At 43.2% G+C, this 17,992-nt stretch overlaps 1 protein-coding gene across 3 annotated transcripts; it reads left to right on the top strand.

Annotated features, from left to right (window-relative positions):
* The first annotated feature begins 1,536 nt into the window (after positions 1-1,536).
* actr2b (actin related protein 2b) lies at positions 1,537-17,932 on the top strand. 3 transcript variants are annotated; one of them, XM_030106980.1, is made up of 11 exons: positions 1,537-1,683; positions 4,807-4,917; positions 5,421-5,435; positions 6,712-6,927; positions 7,083-7,155; positions 7,457-7,593; positions 7,705-7,854; positions 9,330-9,475; positions 9,633-9,765; positions 11,191-11,383; positions 17,765-17,932. In XM_030106980.1, the coding sequence occupies exons 1-10, from the start codon at positions 1,636-1,638 to the stop codon at positions 11,359-11,361; spliced, it is 1,200 nt and encodes a 399-aa protein (XP_029962840.1). In that variant the 5' UTR covers positions 1,537-1,635; the 3' UTR covers positions 11,362-11,383; positions 17,765-17,932. The 3 variants fall into 3 exon arrangements, with proteins under 3 accessions (XP_029962840.1, XP_029962839.1, XP_029962841.1); XM_030106979.1 differs by lacking the exon at positions 17,765-17,932 and having other exon boundaries at positions 11,191-12,553; XM_030106981.1 differs by lacking the exons at positions 5,421-5,435; positions 17,765-17,932 and having other exon boundaries at positions 11,191-11,361.
* The last annotated feature ends 60 nt before the right edge of the window (positions 17,933-17,992 follow it).

The raw sequence follows: 17,992 nt of genomic DNA, 5'->3' as shown, positions 1-17,992 counted from the left end.
AAACACTCCATCTGCTGGAGATCCTCTGCCTGTTGGTGAAAAGGCAGATAAACCCCAGATAGTGAACTCACGCTTAGATTTAAAGCTACTGTAAAGGTCAGTTTATAGTGAATGCACATTAGTTCACTTTCATTCAAAGTTTCAACAGATGAATCCACAAAATTGCACAATAATTGAACTGTGTGAAATGGATTACTTGTTGTCTTACATATAGTGTCCGGTTTTAATCAGATGTTTTAATACAGTGTTTTAAATGCTTCATAAACATTCACACTATTTAACATTATCCATATCAGATATGTGGAATAAAGTTGACAAGACACAACAAGATGTTGCTGTGAGAGATGCATATAGTGTGATTAAAGTAAAAACAAGTTAGAGTGTTTGTATAAAACAAGTGATAAATGTGATCTTTCAGAGAAAAATTAAGCTAAACTAACGTTTCACAGCTCTGAAAGAGATTTTAAGATATTCATGTCAACAAATATTCAAGGGGTGGATGTGAATGGGTGTGTTTCCTTGACAAAGTGAAATGTATTTTGTGTGATCAATTAACAAATACTGCAGGGACTGAATGTAAAATGAGATGTTTATGTAATGAATATGAAAATGTTTGTGGGAGACGTTTCCCATGAGGTACATGGAAGATAATGTTATATGTGTCAAATGGACATTTATGTGACAAATTCAGGTGGAAACAGTGAGGGACTTTTTCAATATATTTTAGATCATATAGTTGCACTGTAAATGTAAGGTTAATTGTTTATGTAGTAGATGTGATTCAGTTAAAACCTGTCAAAGAAAAAAAAGGAGTGATATTGATGAAAGTAGATGTAAAATAAGGTTTCCTGCCTAAATATTATATGATATATTTCGGCTGGTTGGATGAAGTAAGATTTTTTGGAATATTTTGAGGTGAAGAGGAGGATATTAATTAAAGAATATTAAAGAAAAAAAAAGAAAATGTTGTATTTTGTGTCATCAATTCAGTGAAAGTGGTCTTATATAACAGAATGTCTTTACTGGCACAAATCTTAATATTTTGAAGAAGGTAAATATAAAACATTTTATGCTTCATTTGACTGAAAACTGACATTTTTGTGTGGTACACTCAAATTTGGAGCCAGTGTGGATTTTATGTGATTTTATAAACATTTTGTTGTGCAAGAATGAAAAATGAGGTGCATTGTGGCACAATTCTTTTTTTTTTCACATTTATTAAAGAGAGCATATCGGCTGATTTTAATGACGTTTTTGGACCTGTGAGATGAATTAATTTTTATTTTTATTTTTTGCAATTTTGCAATGAAACAGAGGTTACTGCATAGCACCCTATCCGATTATTGAATAATGTGAGGATAAAATTTGGTATTTCATGTCATAAATTGAATGTGGGTGGAGGGCGCGTGTGGAATGATGTATGTTGCATGATGTGTTTGATGATTTGAAATGTAGTTTTGAGAGATTTGCTGTGAATTGACGTATATTTGGAGGCTGTGTTGAGTGTTCCACCCCGGATGAGCACCCTTCCCTTCCTCCTCCTCCTCCTCCTCCTCTCGGCCGGCTCGCGCTGTCTTCCTTCCTGCTTACTGAAGAAAGTTGAGGGAGGTTCAACGGCGGCTCGGCTTCAACATAATGGACAGCCAGGGAAGGAAAGTGGTGGTCTGCGACAATGGGACCGGGGTGAGTTCGCCGCGTGTGCTCGATGCGTGATGGAGCCGTGTCCCGCAGTGAAACGGAGCCGTTAATGTCGAGCGGTTCTCGGGATCAGGAAGTGAGGCTGTCAGCCTCCAAGCTAGCTACCGTCAACTGGGTGTGTAGTTAGCCTGCTAGCCTCGTTAGCCGGCTGGCTTTTTTTTTTCATTCATCCAGACCACACTCGGAAAAAAAGCTCCCAGGGTGGATGCGGAAGCCCGGATAAAAGCTGAAATCACACCCCGTTCGACTACTTAAACCCCAGCATTTAAACAAATGGGAAAGCTTTCATTTAACAGTGGCTGAGCTACGGCAGCTTGCTAGCTAGCTAGCCTGCTAGCTGGCGTAGAACAGCTGGCTGTCTGGTTCCGACTGTCTGCCAGCTGCGGCAGGCATTTCAGACTTTTCTCCAGAAAACCACACGGAATCTGCACATTCATTCTTTTCCCTGCACTCTTGGTTTCCTGTTAGAGGCCTGCAGCTGGGTTTTTCTTCTCGTCTGAACCCTCATCGTTAGTTTTGTGTAACGGTAACTAGGCCGTGCCAGGTGAATTGAGGAACCACCTTTTTTTTCTACAACCAGATTCAACTTAGTAACAACCTCACCCAATTAGTTTTCAATTATATGATTGGATCCCATCAGATGTAGCTTTTAGCTGAGCATTCATGTGTTTACATGCTCTGCACAAAGATGTAATGAGGGCTTTTGATGGGTTATTAGACAATCAGGAAGTTGTAGGTGTGTATTCGGAAACGTTCTGTTAGGACGGATTATGATAAGATACGATAAAATGATCGATGCTCTAAACAGTCACAAAGATTTTAAACGGCATAGTTTTGTTCTTTTTTTGTAAATAATTGTATGCCTGCCATCTCCTTGGATTCGTTATGAGTCACCTTGTGCATCTGGCTGCTGTTTGTCTGATTCGGATGGCTTTTCAATTCATCTTATTTGGTCATATAAATCCCAGCAAATGGTTAAAACGCTGTGACCTGTTTTTCCTGAAATCTGGCATGCAGCCTAAAACACCCAGTTTGGTCCTAACAGTCTGCAACTAAAATATGCAGCCTGTTGAGTGGACTTATTGCATAGATGTAGCATGAATCAGATGATGGTCAATTAGAATAATCAACTAAAGCTTTGTCTGAAAACCTAAAGATTGCTGGACCGTCCTCACTGGAGATCTTCTTTTTTTTCATTCATTTGCCTCTGGCAGTTGTTTGAGACTTGCAGTGTTTTTGTGCAGCATTTATAAAACAAGTACACAATAGTGACTGATAGTTTAAAGATGATCTAGTGTGGGGTTGACCAAATATGTTAAAAAAGGCTGCACTTTTTTTTTCCCCCCTGAGGTTTTACTTTTTCATAGATGAGGTGTTTCACCACATCCTATTTGAACGGGGCATTTGCAATTGAAATGCATCTGTGAAACAGAAATGGAAGACAAATCTGAATTATTCTGGAGTTTACACAGGAGAATTATATGATTTTGTGAGACGATGAATCAAACCAGAGTTAGACCTAACTGAAGTTAGAAAGGACAAGATCAGGGGTCCTGTGACTCCGGGGCCCTGGCCTCGTGCCTGGTATGCCTATTCAGTGATCTGCCCATGGCAACAAAGCAGCCCTCGCCAAAATAGGAACCAACCATCAGTCAGAAGTTTGGTGCATCACTCCTACATGTGTAAAACTGTGGTGGTCTTTTCGCATAGTGTGTAGGAGGATTTTCCATCAACTGTAATCTCTTGTTAAAATAAGCAAATCCTGCACTTACTATACTTTCTGCAAACACAGGTAAAAGCACATCTTTCAGAGCCAAGGCACTTCCTTATCTAAACTGTGTCAGCTGTCAAAGAGGATGTTGGCTCAGCATGTTACTGACTAATAAGGCTTTTTTTGAGCTGTGACTCTCTCAAGAGCTTTGAGGGAAGAAAGAAGCCCGCCTTGTGTCGGGGTTGAACTGTGAAGTCAAGAGGAAGTGAGACGAAACTGAACCTCTATGTCACCGCTCTGTGGACTGCCCAACTTTGTTTTCCGCTGAAAAGCTGACAGTTTGCCTTCACTTTTTGTCTTTGCAAACATGTGCTCCATTTGGTTCATCTGTGATGTGAAGTGTCTTTTTTGCATCTCAACAAGTGTGAACTGAATCAAGCAGGAGTTATGAGGTTGATTTCTATTTATAATTTCTAAAATTTGAGTCACTAGCTGCAGTTAAATGAACAGTGAGAAATCCAAGTGGTTACCGGTCTGACTTAATATTTTTCATGTAAACCCTTCTGATAGTCCCAATCCAGCAGAAATTGCAATCAGAACGGACGGCATAACCTTAAGCCTGGTAAACGCTACCTTGACTCGCCAACTGCTGAGCATTATGGGTTTGAGACATTGAATGATTCAGATTATATTCTCGGTGTATATAAGCCCGCACCTCAGTGTGATCACTGTTCATGTCAATGGAAGAATTCAATCTGTTAGAAAGAATTCAATCGAAAAAGTGACCAAACAAATGCTGCTGTCAGCAGTTTTTTGTGGAAAGAGTTAAATATTAGATGAAGATGCAAAAAAGTACTGTAAATTAGGGATGACACACCAAGCTGAGGTTCAAACACTCTGCTGCTACACGTTGTAGCCACAATCATTCAGTCTTCAAACATTTGGAATTGTCCAAACATTTGCATTGAAAAATTCTTTTTTTTTTTTATTCTGCTGTTTTACTAGTTTAATCAACTCAGGATCAAATGGACCTGTTTGTGTCGTTTGGGCTAAAATCAGTTGATTAACATGAAGAGTCAAAATATCTGAGTGCATCCTGATGCTGCACTGTGAAAGCAAATGGTGGTCATGCCAAATGCTCATTCCTCCTCTGCTGGTTCACTTTTCAATTTGCATTAAGATATAAAAATGAAAACATGAGAAATAATTGAAGCTCACCTGCAGTTATTTTGTCCACTTCAACAACCACACAACAGTCAGACTGTCACACAGTACTGTGCACGAAACCTTTTATCAGCACGATGTCAGTGACGCTTTTTTTTTTCTTTGTGCTCGGTCATACAGTTTATTTCACTGATTGAACAATTTCCTGTCTGCTGTGGTTCTGTCTGTTGCAGTTTGTCAAGTGCGGCTATGCAGGCTCCAACTTCCCTGAGCACATCTTCCCCGCGCTTGTTGGCAGGCCCATCATTCGCTCAACAGCCAAAGTGGGGAACATTGAGATTAAGGTAAGCACGGGATCTCCTGATTGGGTTTTTTTGTTAAGCAATTTTTTTTTTTTTCTTTCTTTTAATCGTTTGATAAGAGATTCTGGGCTTCAAGGGTGCCAGCAGTCAGCGAAAGACAAAACTCTGAGCAACGCAGAAATGAAAACATCAAGCTTGAAGCCAAAGAAAATGAGGAAAATAATAATTTTGAAATCAGCAGTTAAACCAATAGCAGGCCTTTCATGTAATTCACTCTAATAAAAGTGAGAAGCCTCCTTAACTGTGTCAACCTGTTTTAAGATGTTAAGTGATCTTCAGTCCATTCCCACCAAGAAGAAGCTCATTAGACTCCTACAGTATGTGAAAACTTCACTTTTCTGATTAGAGACATTTTCTCATAATCTGAGCATGGAGTCTGTCTCTGCCTGTCCCCCTGTCCTTTCCGATTCTTTTGTTTATTCATCCTCTTTTTGTTATATCTGCCTTCCTGTCCCTCCATGTTTTGTTCCCCCTCGGTGAAGTAGAATGCCCAGAAGATGGTAAGTTCAGGTTGGTGTGTGCCTCCTGTTCTTGCCTGCTGCAGAGTTGTGCCATGTTTTGATCTCAACTGAAAACTCGGCTTTCTGTCTTGTCTTGATTTTCATTTTTATTTCTCCTGCCCTTTTGTTTTTCTTCATTCTTTCATCTTTTTTCATCTTCACACTCTGATTCCATTCTTCTCCATGCGACCTGGATTGATGGTCTTTTGGCTTTGTGTTGGAGTGTCGCTGGCCAGATGAGTTGCAGGGAGTTTGCGATAGATGCGCAGCACGTTGTGTTAATGCGCTCCTTCCCTCAGGCTGAACGTGTTAGCAGAAATAGATGCGATGAATCACAGGCCAGCTGTTATCGATGGAGTGCTGAAAGAGATTTTGGAGCCGTTCCATGTTCAGAGCCTCTGATCTCGTGGTGCATCCTGACGGCCACATTTCCCTCGATCCCTGCTGATTTCACGTGTTAAAATCTCAGCTGCACCTGGAACACATCGCCTCTCATGATGCATTCTTTTTGTGTCTGCGTGCTTCATAGATTTAGTTGCTGTGTATGAAGCGGCATACATATTTCATTGATGTATCGTCCAGTTAATATTCATATGTTAAGTGATCTGCAACTATTTCACCTACTTACAGTGCAGAGGAAGTGTGAGTAGGCGAGGATGCATGGCAGCCAGCTGAGAGTCGGAAGCACATCTGTTTTTCACTGTTTCTTTTTTGCTCTCTCTTTTTTTTTTTTTTTTTTTTTTTTTTCCTTATAAAGACCACATGGAGGCGAAGCCTGTGACTGGTACTTTGTTAATGCCAAAGCTCACAGGATGAACCCATAAAATGGCCGCCTTCAGTCGGCTTTTTGATGTCTCCAAGTGGGACGCGAGATGCTTGACTGTGTGGCTAACACCGAGCTCTAACCCCGCAGCCAGGCTGCGTTGCATGAGGACAACACAAGTGTTTTACTGTAGCCGAAGGAGAGTGTTTCCAGGGTGTGTACTTGCATGGAGAGAATAATGCCTTGTGCATGCTGGGTAACTGAGTTTTACATTGACAAGCTTCATGAATGCAGCTGTTGTCGTCAGGCAGATGGCTCGTGGTGATGCAAATTAAAGAGGCGATGAGTTTTCCAGAGTTTAGTTGACGGCCAGGCAAGCTGAAGTGATACCTAGTGCTCATCCTCACTGCCAGTTACATTGCAAGGGCCACAAATTGGGCTTCATTAAATGAGGGCCTGTGCTATTCTGCCTTTAAATGCTCATATATGTTGTGTTTGCCGTGTTTCCTGCAGGACCTAATGGTGGGCGATGAGGCCAGCGAGCTGCGCTCCATGCTGGAGGTCAACTACCCCATGGAGAACGGCATCGTCAGGAACTGGGATGACATGAAGCACCTGTGGGACTACACCTTCGGCCCGGAGAAGCTCAACATCGATTCCCGCAACTGCAAGATCCTGCTGACGGAGCCCCCCATGAACCCCACCAAGAACCGAGAGAAAATCATCGAGGTACAGGAGCGTTCATGTCTGAGAAAAATAATTCATGCAGAGAATACTGTATTAGTCTGATCATAAGACAGACTTTTCCTTCTGGAACTAGAACTGAATTAGTGGTACGTGAGAGTCCATACAAACAGCCGTGTTGTGTCTTTGCTTTGTTGCAGGTGATGTTTGAGACTTACCAGTTTGCAGGAGTCTACATTGCCATTCAGGCTGTGCTGACACTGTATGCTCAAGGTGAGTGGACTTCATTCTGCAACTTTATGGGCATTACACCGATTATTTCCTTACACCTTTCACCGATCTCTCTTTTTAAATACAAAGAAGCTTCAAAAGTAGGGGCAGTTCATTTATTAATAGGAGCAGTGACATTGTTTAACTTTTAAACCTTCGCAAAGAATTGCTCTGAGGCTATTTAGATGTCATTTATAGCTGTTTTGTTTTCCTGGCCAACAGTGAGAATGCACTCCAGATAAAACTGCTGGCTGCACCAGACTCAGTGGAAATGTCGATTAACTGTTGTGCGTTTGTGTTTCAGGCCTTCTCACTGGTGTTGTGGTGGACTCGGGTGACGGCGTCACACACATTTGTCCAGTGTACGAAGGCTTCAGTCTGCCTCATCTGACGAGACGCCTCGACATCGCAGGAAGGGACATTACCCGCTACCTCATCAAGGTATCCAGGTTCCCATAGTGAGACACACACACACACACATTTTATTGGTGTCTAGGAGGGGATCTTCTAATGATGGTCTTTCTGCCTCCTTCCTTCTCCGTGTGGGCGCAGTTGTTGCTGCTGAGGGGCTACGCCTTCAACCACTCTGCAGACTTTGAGACGGTGCGCATGATGAAGGAGAAGTTGTGTTACGTGGGCTACAACATCGAGCAGGAGCAGAAGCTGGCGCTGGAGACCACCGTGCTGGTGGAATCCTACACGGTAAACAGCAGTACATGTTCCTGCGCGCAGATGAAGTTATGGGAACAAAGTCTCTTCCAAGTGATGAATGCAGTCCTGTTCAACAGGAGGCACGCACTCACTTCCATAACCTCTTACTCAGGAGTGTTCTCCATCAGATCCATTCCTGCTGGGATTAAATGATGGATTAGGAGCATTATGCTACACCAGCCTGACACGTTTGCACAGCGCTGGACGTGTGGGGATCAAAGTGGGTACAGTCAGTGTGTGAATGCCTGCAGGTCAGGGTGTGAGTTATCTCACAAGGCTGTTCAACTGCTGCTGAACTCATTATGTAACCGGTTTGTCTTGCATCAGGTGTTCAACCAGCATTAACTCGTACAAACCAGCTGCTGCCCTCACATGGACACTCTGTGTAATATTTGGAATAAAGCAGTGAAAATGGACGTGTTTCGTTCTGGTGTCAGGGTGAAACATATGAGGTCAGGAGGCACTCTCCGCTTGAGATAATCAAGAAAGTTTCTCATGAAGAGGAAGTGGAACTGAGTTAGACAAGAACTCAAGAAAGAGGGACGACTTAATTGTCTCATCAATCAACGGGAGGAGTGACAAACGTACAATACAGGCTCCGTGAAAAGGTCATAAAAACAGGTTTCAGTACAGATTCAGTAGGTACAATAATTTATGTGGCGCAATATGAAAAACAACCGATTTTAAACTCACAAAATGTGCGTGTTGTATAAAAGATGGGGAATAGAAAGGTATTGTCATTTTGAGGATGGGCACATTTTGTCTGGTTGGGTGTAGTTCAACATTGTTTAGGGTTTTCATTTCATTGAACTTGACATTTATCTCCTCTTCAATCCATATCTAAGATTAAACCTGATTGACAGGTGTACATCTATATTCAAAACTGCACTGCTACACACTGGCTGCTGTGTTTTCAGTGGGAATCGAACATTCGGGGTGACGGTGCTCCTCCTCCACACTTGATTTTCTTTCCGAGGTCCTTTTCCCAGCAGAGGGAACCACAAAGTCTAAACGTTGGTCCTGAAGTCTGTTTTACCGAGCGCGTGTTGTGTCTCAGAGCGCACTGTGACCGTGCGTGTTTGGGTTAGTGTGGGAGTGTAGGTGTGTGTAGAGGCCAGGGAACATGTGTGTCTGAGTGCCGTTTCGTGTGCTGGAACAAGGAGGGCAATGTAACGGTGGCCGAAGGGCCCTGAACCGCGCGTTACATCATTTCCTGTGCAGCCACTTGCCTGGGCTCCACTTCCTCCCGCTGCCCACAGCTGAATGGAGCCTTTTTTATAGTCACACTCACTCCACTCTGTTTGGAGCCCGCACTTTCTGGGATCTGACTTTGTTGAATCGTACCATCAGCATAGAGAAAACCTCTTTCTTGATTCAAAACACACACCCTGGAGCAGCCTCAAACATGCTTTGGTTTCTCTCTCCCTCTCCTCTCGTTTCATCTCGTTCCTCTCACGCGTCTCCAGCTGCCAGACGGGCGTGTGATCAAGGTGGGAGGAGAGCGGTTTGAGGCCCCCGAGGCGCTCTTCCAGCCCCACCTCATTAACGTGGAGGGCGTCGGAGTGGCCGAGCTCCTCTTCAACACCATCCAAGCAGCTGACATCGACACCAGGTGAGGCCAACCACAGCGTGCGTGTGAATGCACCACAGGATAAAAATCCTAAATCTTAGTGAGCTTGTGGATCATTTGAAGACTTGAAATATTGCAGGAAATAAACATCTGCATTTGATGTGATATCCTGACTCGTCTCTTGTCTTCCCGTCTTCAGGCCTGAGTTCTACAAACACATCGTGTTGTCAGGAGGATCCACCATGTACCCGGGGCTGCCATCCCGTCTGGAGAGGGAGCTCAAGCAGCTGTACCTGGAGCGCGTGCTCAAGGGCGACGTGGACAAGCTTTCGGTAAGAAGCCAGCGTCTCTGCTCGGATGTGGTCTGCACTGTGAAAATAGGCTGCTGAAGTTATTAAAAGACGACCGAGCTCACTCGTACATTCAGTCATCAGCATCTGGCGTTCCTGCACTCAGCGTCTGAGTTTGGGCTGGAAGTAAAGCTACCAGAAGAACTTTATTTGAACTAGTTTAGTGACTAAATTGTTTAACTCAGGATAGTTCAGTAAAAATAAATCAAACACAGTGAATTGTTTGGAGCTCCCATTGAAGCCACATCTGTTTCACCGCACATCTGCAAGGATCATCTTTTGGTGTCCTTTTCAGGTGCATTTCACACAAACGGCCACCAGGTGGTGCCAGGGGCTAACTTACGTGTGCATGCAGTATGCAAGGGGGCCACTTTGCAGCCACAGGCACTCCTTTGGTGAAAAGACCCTAAACTTAGAGGTCAGGGTTCAAAAGATTCAGGTGATCTTAGAAGCATTTATTTGTAGGCAAAATTATTTTTCCCCTTAAATATTTAGAAGCTGTCATGTTGCAGAGTTTCTGTCTTAGTTATTAAATATGTCAGAATTCCCTAATATTTCTATATTCTTGTTACATATGTAACATCTGGAACATTTGAATGCCAGTAAAAGAAGCACATAAATTAATTATTGATCTGGTTATTAGCACAACGACGGCACAATATTGGACCATTCAACTTTTTCAGACTCATTTCCATGGAACTCAGTTAAAAAAGCTCAGTCTTCCACTTTCCTGTCTATTGAACTCTCAGATACTGAGATTCAGCCCATGTGTCACTCGCATTATAAGCTGTTGGTTTGTTACTCTGTTTGGAGTCCCACATACAACAAACACAAGCTGCGTCCTTCGCCCTATTTGGTGAAAATCTGAGTGTTTGGACATACTGAGCATGCCACCGGTACAGGAGCAATCTGAACCGTGTTTGATCTTTCAGACTTGGAAACATTCAATGAAGCAACATGTGTCTTACAGCAACGCTTTTTTTTATTATTTTTAATGAGGATGGATGTAAATCAGATTCCTCACTTTGGTGTTTCTCGGTGCCTTCAAACTGATAATTGAGGGCTTAAAAAAATTGTATTTTGGTTCGTTTTCAAACCTTTTTTTGTGTTATGTCCTTGTGTAACAGTCAGATTTCTCCATGCTTCCATCAAGAGTGAGTGGAGATCAAAACAAAGTCTACGGATTAGATAGAATATCTCTAAGTTTAATTTAAAAGGAGAAGATAGTAAAATTTAAAAAGCACAGTAGTAACTTCATCAATACAGTATGTTTATTACAATCTCAACACTGCATGTATCTATATTTATTATTCACATTCATCCAAATTCTAATATCACACTATCTGGGCTGAGCTTCCATGGGTTTTCTCCCAGTTGCTAAGCGTGTGATGCCTCTGTTTTTATCAGAAATTTAAGATCCGGATCGAGGATCCTCCCAGGCGAAAGCACATGGTGTTTCTGGGCGGAGCCGTGCTGGCCGACATCATGAAGGACAAGGACAACTTCTGGCTGACCCGGGAGGAGTACCAGGAGAAAGGAGTCCGCGTGCTGGAAAAACTCGGAGTCACCGTCAGATAAAGCACTGGACGGACAGAAGACGCACACACAGCTCATTAAATACACACACACGCAAATATCCACACATACACACACACACACACACACACTCACACAGACATGCATATTTCCCCCTCGCCCACATCAGAGTATATATCTATTTATCCCTCTTCTTCTCTGTTTCAGCTCGATTCTCTTCAAATATGGGTGGTTGTAGCCGCTACCTCCCTGCTCTCCCCCTATTCTTCCTCCTCCTCCTCTTCCTCTCTCTTTCACCTCTCTGCCTCCTTCTGTCTCTCTCCTGGTTCAGGATAGACTCACACTTTTCCTCGCAAGCCCCAAGAATCGATTCCATCTTAGCAGATTCTCCCCCACTTGAATGAAACCCCTCGTTGACCTTACCTGAAAACTAATTGAAGGGTTCCTGTTGCACTGCTGGTGTATGTTGGATTTCTGTTGCGTGCTGGTGGGGAAGGTTAGAAACCCAGACGAGAGGCGTCTGTCGTGAAGTAACATTTTGAGGCGGTCTTGGGCAATAAACCCACCAGACACACAGAAAGTTTAGCTTTTCTCCCCCCCTCCCTGCGTTAAACCTCCCGAGGGGATGAAGTGATGCCTAGTTTCTGTAACGTCACAATCAGGGTCCACCACAAAAACAGCCACGGGGCCGCTTTCTGCGTCTGTTCCAGGCGAGCGAGAACTGATCACATTTTTATGTCGGTTTTTATAAATGATATCATGACTTTTCTTTTCTGGGAGAGGGATTTACTTTGTTTTGGTTTTTCTTGCCCCCCCCCCCCCCTTTTTTTTTTTTCTTTTTTTTTTTTTTGTTGGATATATGACTTCAGTTTATAACTTTAATTTTTTTCCTCCTTTTGTTGCTGTGCACTACTACCATTGTAAATGGAGTGTATTGTGGCAACAGAAGTTCCTCCATGTCGTTTATGAAGAATTGATGGTTGATTTGCAAAAGGGACAAATACACCAAGTGAAGCCCCTGAGCTTGACATCGGGTGTGTGACGGTACTTTGAGGGGGCTTGCGTTGGTGGAACGTGGGCGTGGGCGTTGGGGGGGGTGGTGTTTTCCTGGCCTCTGCCTCTTCTCCGGATGTGAGCGTCATTTCAAACCTCGGCTCACCTGTCGGTCCCGTTAAATCCACCACATGGAGGCAGCGGCGGGGCGACCATGAGATGTATTTGAATCGCTAAAGTAGGAAAAAATAAAACGGTATCTTATTGAAGTTGAAATGCTGTTGAGAACATATTGAAGTCCTCCAGGCTTTCACTCCCAACAGGCAACTTAACAATTACTGGAGGCACTTTTTTTTTCTTTTTTCTTTTTTTTTTTTTGAGTATGATAAATGTGTATATTTTTTTTCTCCTCTTTCCATGAACGTCTATCCAGTGCCAAGTGCAGTTAATGTTAACTGGATCTCTCATGTTTTAATGTCTTTTCTTTTTGTCACGGTTTTTATTTTCCTGTGTTGTTCACAGCATTACGCTGATTTAAATAAAGAAAAGTGATTTATAAGGATGCTCGTGTCACTTTTGTTTTAGCACTGCTGTGTGTATTCCTTCAAATTGAAGAATACATATCCACAAGTTTTTAGCTGAAGATTTAGCCTGCTTGAAGTGAAGCACACAGTCAATCAATCAGGAAACTTTTACATGATTTGTAACTTGTTGAAACTATCCATTTGTTGATAAGGGACGGGACTCGCACATTCAGAAAAAGATTTCAAAGGCTGACATTCAGAAAATGTCTCATAAGTCATCTCGGAGAAAAAAAAATCAAGGAACGTATGTTCACTTATGAGAGCGAAGAATGTTTTGTACAAATCAAACTATATTTATCTTTAGCCCTCATAATTTTCTAAGTGTCGGTTTTAGACCAAAATAAAATATGATTTAATAGCTGCATAATACCATCTTGAATCATTAAATATTTAAAATGTAAATCTTAATGATCTAATCTGAAACTAAAGTAATCAGGTTGAGTATCTTGAAAGTCCATTTTAAAAAATATGAAAATGAGTTTCTTGTTAGTTCGCCTCAGCGGAGGTCGGATCGGATGGGAGGTCCGGCACGGGGAGAGGATGGAGGCACGAAGGTGACCGATGCTCGGTGGCAGAGGAAGATCTCTGTACACAGACCAGAAGGAGGAAGAGGAAATGGAACAGTGGCCGAGGACTGGCGCCACCAAAGGAAGAGGCTCGCTTTCCGTGCCTGAAATAAAGATCTCTCCCAGACTCTTCCGGCCTTGTTCCATTTTAATCCCCTCGACTCTTGCCACTTCCCTCCTAACCCTGAACTGTTACCTCTGAAGAGCCGTTTGAAGTTTCCTCCCCCTCATGACACAAAATTCATCATTTGTGACTCTCGCCAAAATAACTGTACTTTTTGTGCAGCTTTGAGCTCGATCCAGTCGTCTCGCTGCCGCTGCTGTATGAAATAAATCAATCTGCTTCTTATTGAGTGCAGTAATCCCGGTGAAACAGAAAGGTTCACTGATTTATCTAATATGATTGGAGTTTAATGTTATCCTGCTGGAAGCAGCCTTCAGAAGATTGTGTTCATAAAGGGATGGACATGGTCAGGAACAATACTCGGGTAGGCTGTGGAGATGAGACGTGTGCCAGGAAAATCTCTCCCACACCATCATAGCACCAGCAGCAGCCTGAATCATTGATAAAAGGCAGGATGAATCCAGGCTTTAATGTAACTCTACCATCTGAATGTGGTCAAAGAAATCGAGACTCATCAGACCAGCCGGCAGTTTTCTAATCTATTGTCCAGCTTTGGTGAGTCTGTATGAACCGTAGCCTCAGTTTCCTGTTCTTTCCTGACTGGAGGGGTTCCCAGTGTGGTTAAAGGTTCCAGGTGTTATGTGGACAGAAATGGTCTTCATACCTCGGTGGAAACAAATGGTTATTTGAGTTACTTTTTGTCCCAGAGAACGACTGTTCACTGGTTCTCTCCCACAGTGGTCAACCAAGGGTAGAACAGTCCTCATCATGAAGGACCCTCAGAAGGGAACCATCTAACTACCAACCAATGACCTGTCTCTGAACAAAGCTGAGCAAAGCGGGAAACTGAGGTTTAGAGCCACTTTGCCAGAATCATCAGGAAGACAGTCCCAACAGATGAATACCTGTGTGGATACTTCAGAGAGCAGGAACTTGATGAGAATGAGGAAGAGCAGGTAATGTGGCGAGACAAACACCTGCATGGCATGTGCCACGGCCGGATGAAGGAAGTGACTGATATCAAGAAGACCTACCAATGATCAGAAAAAGCTGGACTGACTGACAGTACGGAAATGATGATGGCTGCATAAGAACAGACAGTCAGGTCAGAGGACGTAAAGGCAAGGGTCTACCAAAGTAGACCACATTCAAGGTTCAGGCTGTGCAGAGAAGCTAGCACACAGTATGAGGAAGTAAGTTTCAAGCAGGATGAGCGTACATGCAGTGACTGAGATAGTGAGGTTGGGCGACTGTCAAAAATTGTACTGTTTTCATTTTCTTTAAATCTTTAAAGTATATTAGGCGTTTTGGTTTCCTGAGCTGGAGTGATGCACTTGAACTCACCACACCACTGTGATTGGTTTGTGATCAGAGTGTACCAGAAAGAGTGTGTCTGCTTTGTTTGATAGGGGTTACACCTCAATGGGTTCCTAGCGCTGAGGAAGTTCAGTGCCTCTTCACAGAATTTGAGAGTTGTTCTACAGATTTTGCATCCGTTGAAACCCATTTCCAGCTATCTGTGCTTTCCTTTGGGTGGAGGAGTTGATGTGGATGAGATTATCTCAACAGCAGGAACACTGTTCAGCTGAGATAGCCCTGCTGTCGACAACGAGAAGCTCAAACTAGCACATGGCATCAAGATCAGATCCAGCACAACACCTGGCAGCAGTGGAGAGTTCTGGAACCTCTTGGAAGAAAAGTATCCCTGCTTTAGATGTTCCTTCAACGTCACACCACTTTCTGGACCCACCAATCTGTGCGAACATGCCTTGTCTCACATGAAGATCATCAGATCCACCTCCAGAGCTGCCACGAGGGATGATCATCTTATGGCCAACACATGGCTTTCAAAAAACCCTGATGAGAAACTCACTGCCTCCTCCCACTAAGGTAAACAATTAATCAATTCTCACATTTGCAACTACATTTGTATGTTTGGGTTGCTTTTCTGTATGTTGTTTGTGTATTGAATTTGCAGGTGGACTACTATGACTAAATGACTAAAACTTCCTGTCAACCGGTAGCTCTTGTACAGACTAGCAACTTTAAAAGTAGCTCTTAAGGTTGAGTCCAGCATGGACTCGACATCCCCAGATTCTGGTGGGACATCAACAACAACAGGGCTGTGATCCTGTGATGCTTCAGCTTCCAGACTGACTAACATCTGCTGGATAACCAGCCGGTCGACCAGTGGTGGTCGACAAACAACAGAAGAGGAAAACAGTGGTAGGTGTGGCACTGCCAGCTGACAGCAACGTCAGAAAGAAAGAACGCAAAACGGGTAGAGAAGTACCAAGGGTTGAGCTCGGTGTGAAACGTGAAAGTTGACGTAGTTCTTGCTGTAGCAGGAGAACTCAGGAGAGTGCCTCCAGAAGATAACAATACTTATATTTTCAGTTTTTCACAATAAATATTTCCTGTCAATACTTGGTTTTGTTGCTTTAGTTCATTTGGATGAATTTCTTTTATCAACTTTAATGCCGCTAAAACACAAACATGACATTAAAGACCACATTTCTTGATAAATTATTGCCTACTAGTTTACGCACATGGTCTTTCCAGCTGAAAGCCTTTCTGTAGGTTGGGAGTAGAGAAATGTGTCCCTCCGCAGTGTCACAAGATTTATCTTTAGGGCCACAACGTGAACTCCTGTCTGAAAAAAGCACCCTCAAACAGTTTTTTTTTTTTTTTTTTTTTTTTTTTTTGCAAATTTTTGCAGCGTGGTCCTTTATTGGGGGTCAGTGAAGCCATTCGGGGCGATGAAGTAGCACAGCAGCTGAAAGTGCTGCAGAAGTGACGCAGGGTAAAATTAGTTGTATATAAGACCCAAAAAAAAAAAGCCTAAATCCTGCCTATCTTTGGACATAAGAGCAGGGCCACCCATTCCAGTAAACTGCAGTGGGAAGTGAGCGCCGGTGCTCTGTGCTCCCAGAGAGGGGCCACGCTGACCCCATTACATGAGCAGATATCTTAAATGTTTGCACATGTGGACCGCGATGCTGTTTGCAGCCGTTGAGCTGCTTAGCAGGCCCCCAAAAGCCCTGAGGGACACTTCTTTCTTTCTCTCTCTTCTCTTTTCCCTCCCTCCTCTCTCTTTTCCTCTCTCTCGCGCTCCATCATTATCGCCCACATGCTTTTCCTGAGACATCCTGAGCGAAGCGGCTCGGCGTCCTCGATGGCTATCACATGTTCCTCCTGAGGAGGGAGGCAGACATCTTGAAGAGAAGCAGGGTGGAGGCTGGAGGCCGAGCTCTTTTTCTGTCTTTGTGCTCATTCAGGCTTTAAAGTTTTGAATTAGCACTTTAAAATAATGAAATCTAGATAGTTTGCTGAAGCTTACAGTTCGGACTGACTCAAGCCGTGCTGGTTTTATTTTCTAATTCAGCTGCTGTAGGTTTAGAGAGCTGAGAAATCTTTAAGGCATAAAACCTCTCATTTTCTGTGGGAGAGATGTTCATTGGCGGCGGTTTTATCTCCATCTCTAACACTGAAATAGATGCTGTCAGATATTTACTTGTAGATTTCCTCTCTCGCAGTGGAGGAGCGATCCTGATGAGGAGCGCTGGAGGCTCGTGGTGGCGGGGGACGCGTCTCGAAAGCGACATAATGAAGCAGCAGACTCTCGCGTGGTTTCACTGTTTTCTCTCGTTTTATTGGAGGCGGAAGGTAAGACACACATTTCACTTTAGTTTTCTCACAGACCTGGCCACCCTTCAGTATCTACAAAGTCGTACATGTTAGAAACAGTTGTTTTAAAAAAACAAAATAGAAATAAAAATGTACAACATACACTTGATATATATAATATAATTTTTGCTCTTTTTTTTTTACAGAGGTAAAAATACTAAGCGTAAAAAAATGGTTCTAATTCAATAATACAGGGAGCTGTTTCTTTAATTTTTTTCAATTTAAATACACATGGAGATAAAGAGGATGCGTTCAGGCACTTGTAAATGGCTCTGACTTTCGAGAACTCAATCAAAAACCAGACGAGACATAATGCTGACGCACACACACGCACGCACACACACACTCTTTCCAATCTGATTGGTCCTGTCCTTGATGCATCACATCTGATTCTACTGGAAGGGTGTCCGCATGCGATGGCATATTCAGCTGATCCCAGTAGCTTTGGATCAAGGAGCAGGAGATGGTGGGTGGACGGGATGTGACACACACGCACACACACACACACACACACACACACACACACACACACACACTCACAAGCATGCACACAAACCAAGGACGTACAAACTGGTACACAGGACAGGATGCATGAAACAGATACAACCAGGGAAGGAAAAAGGACATCCTCAGACGCTCTGTAGTCGCACTACAGTAAGTGACATTTCCTTAGCAAAACAATCGGGGATGGATGTTTGTTTCCAAGATTTCGGCTGTTT

The sequence above is a fragment of the Salarias fasciatus genome, chromosome 13 (assembly GCF_902148845.1).
Source record: "Salarias fasciatus chromosome 13, fSalaFa1.1, whole genome shotgun sequence".
Classification (NCBI taxonomy): Eukaryota; Metazoa; Chordata; class Actinopteri; order Blenniiformes; family Blenniidae; genus Salarias; species Salarias fasciatus.
The sequence above is the reverse complement of the archived record's forward strand: the minus strand, read 5'-3'. Positions and strand labels throughout refer to the sequence as shown.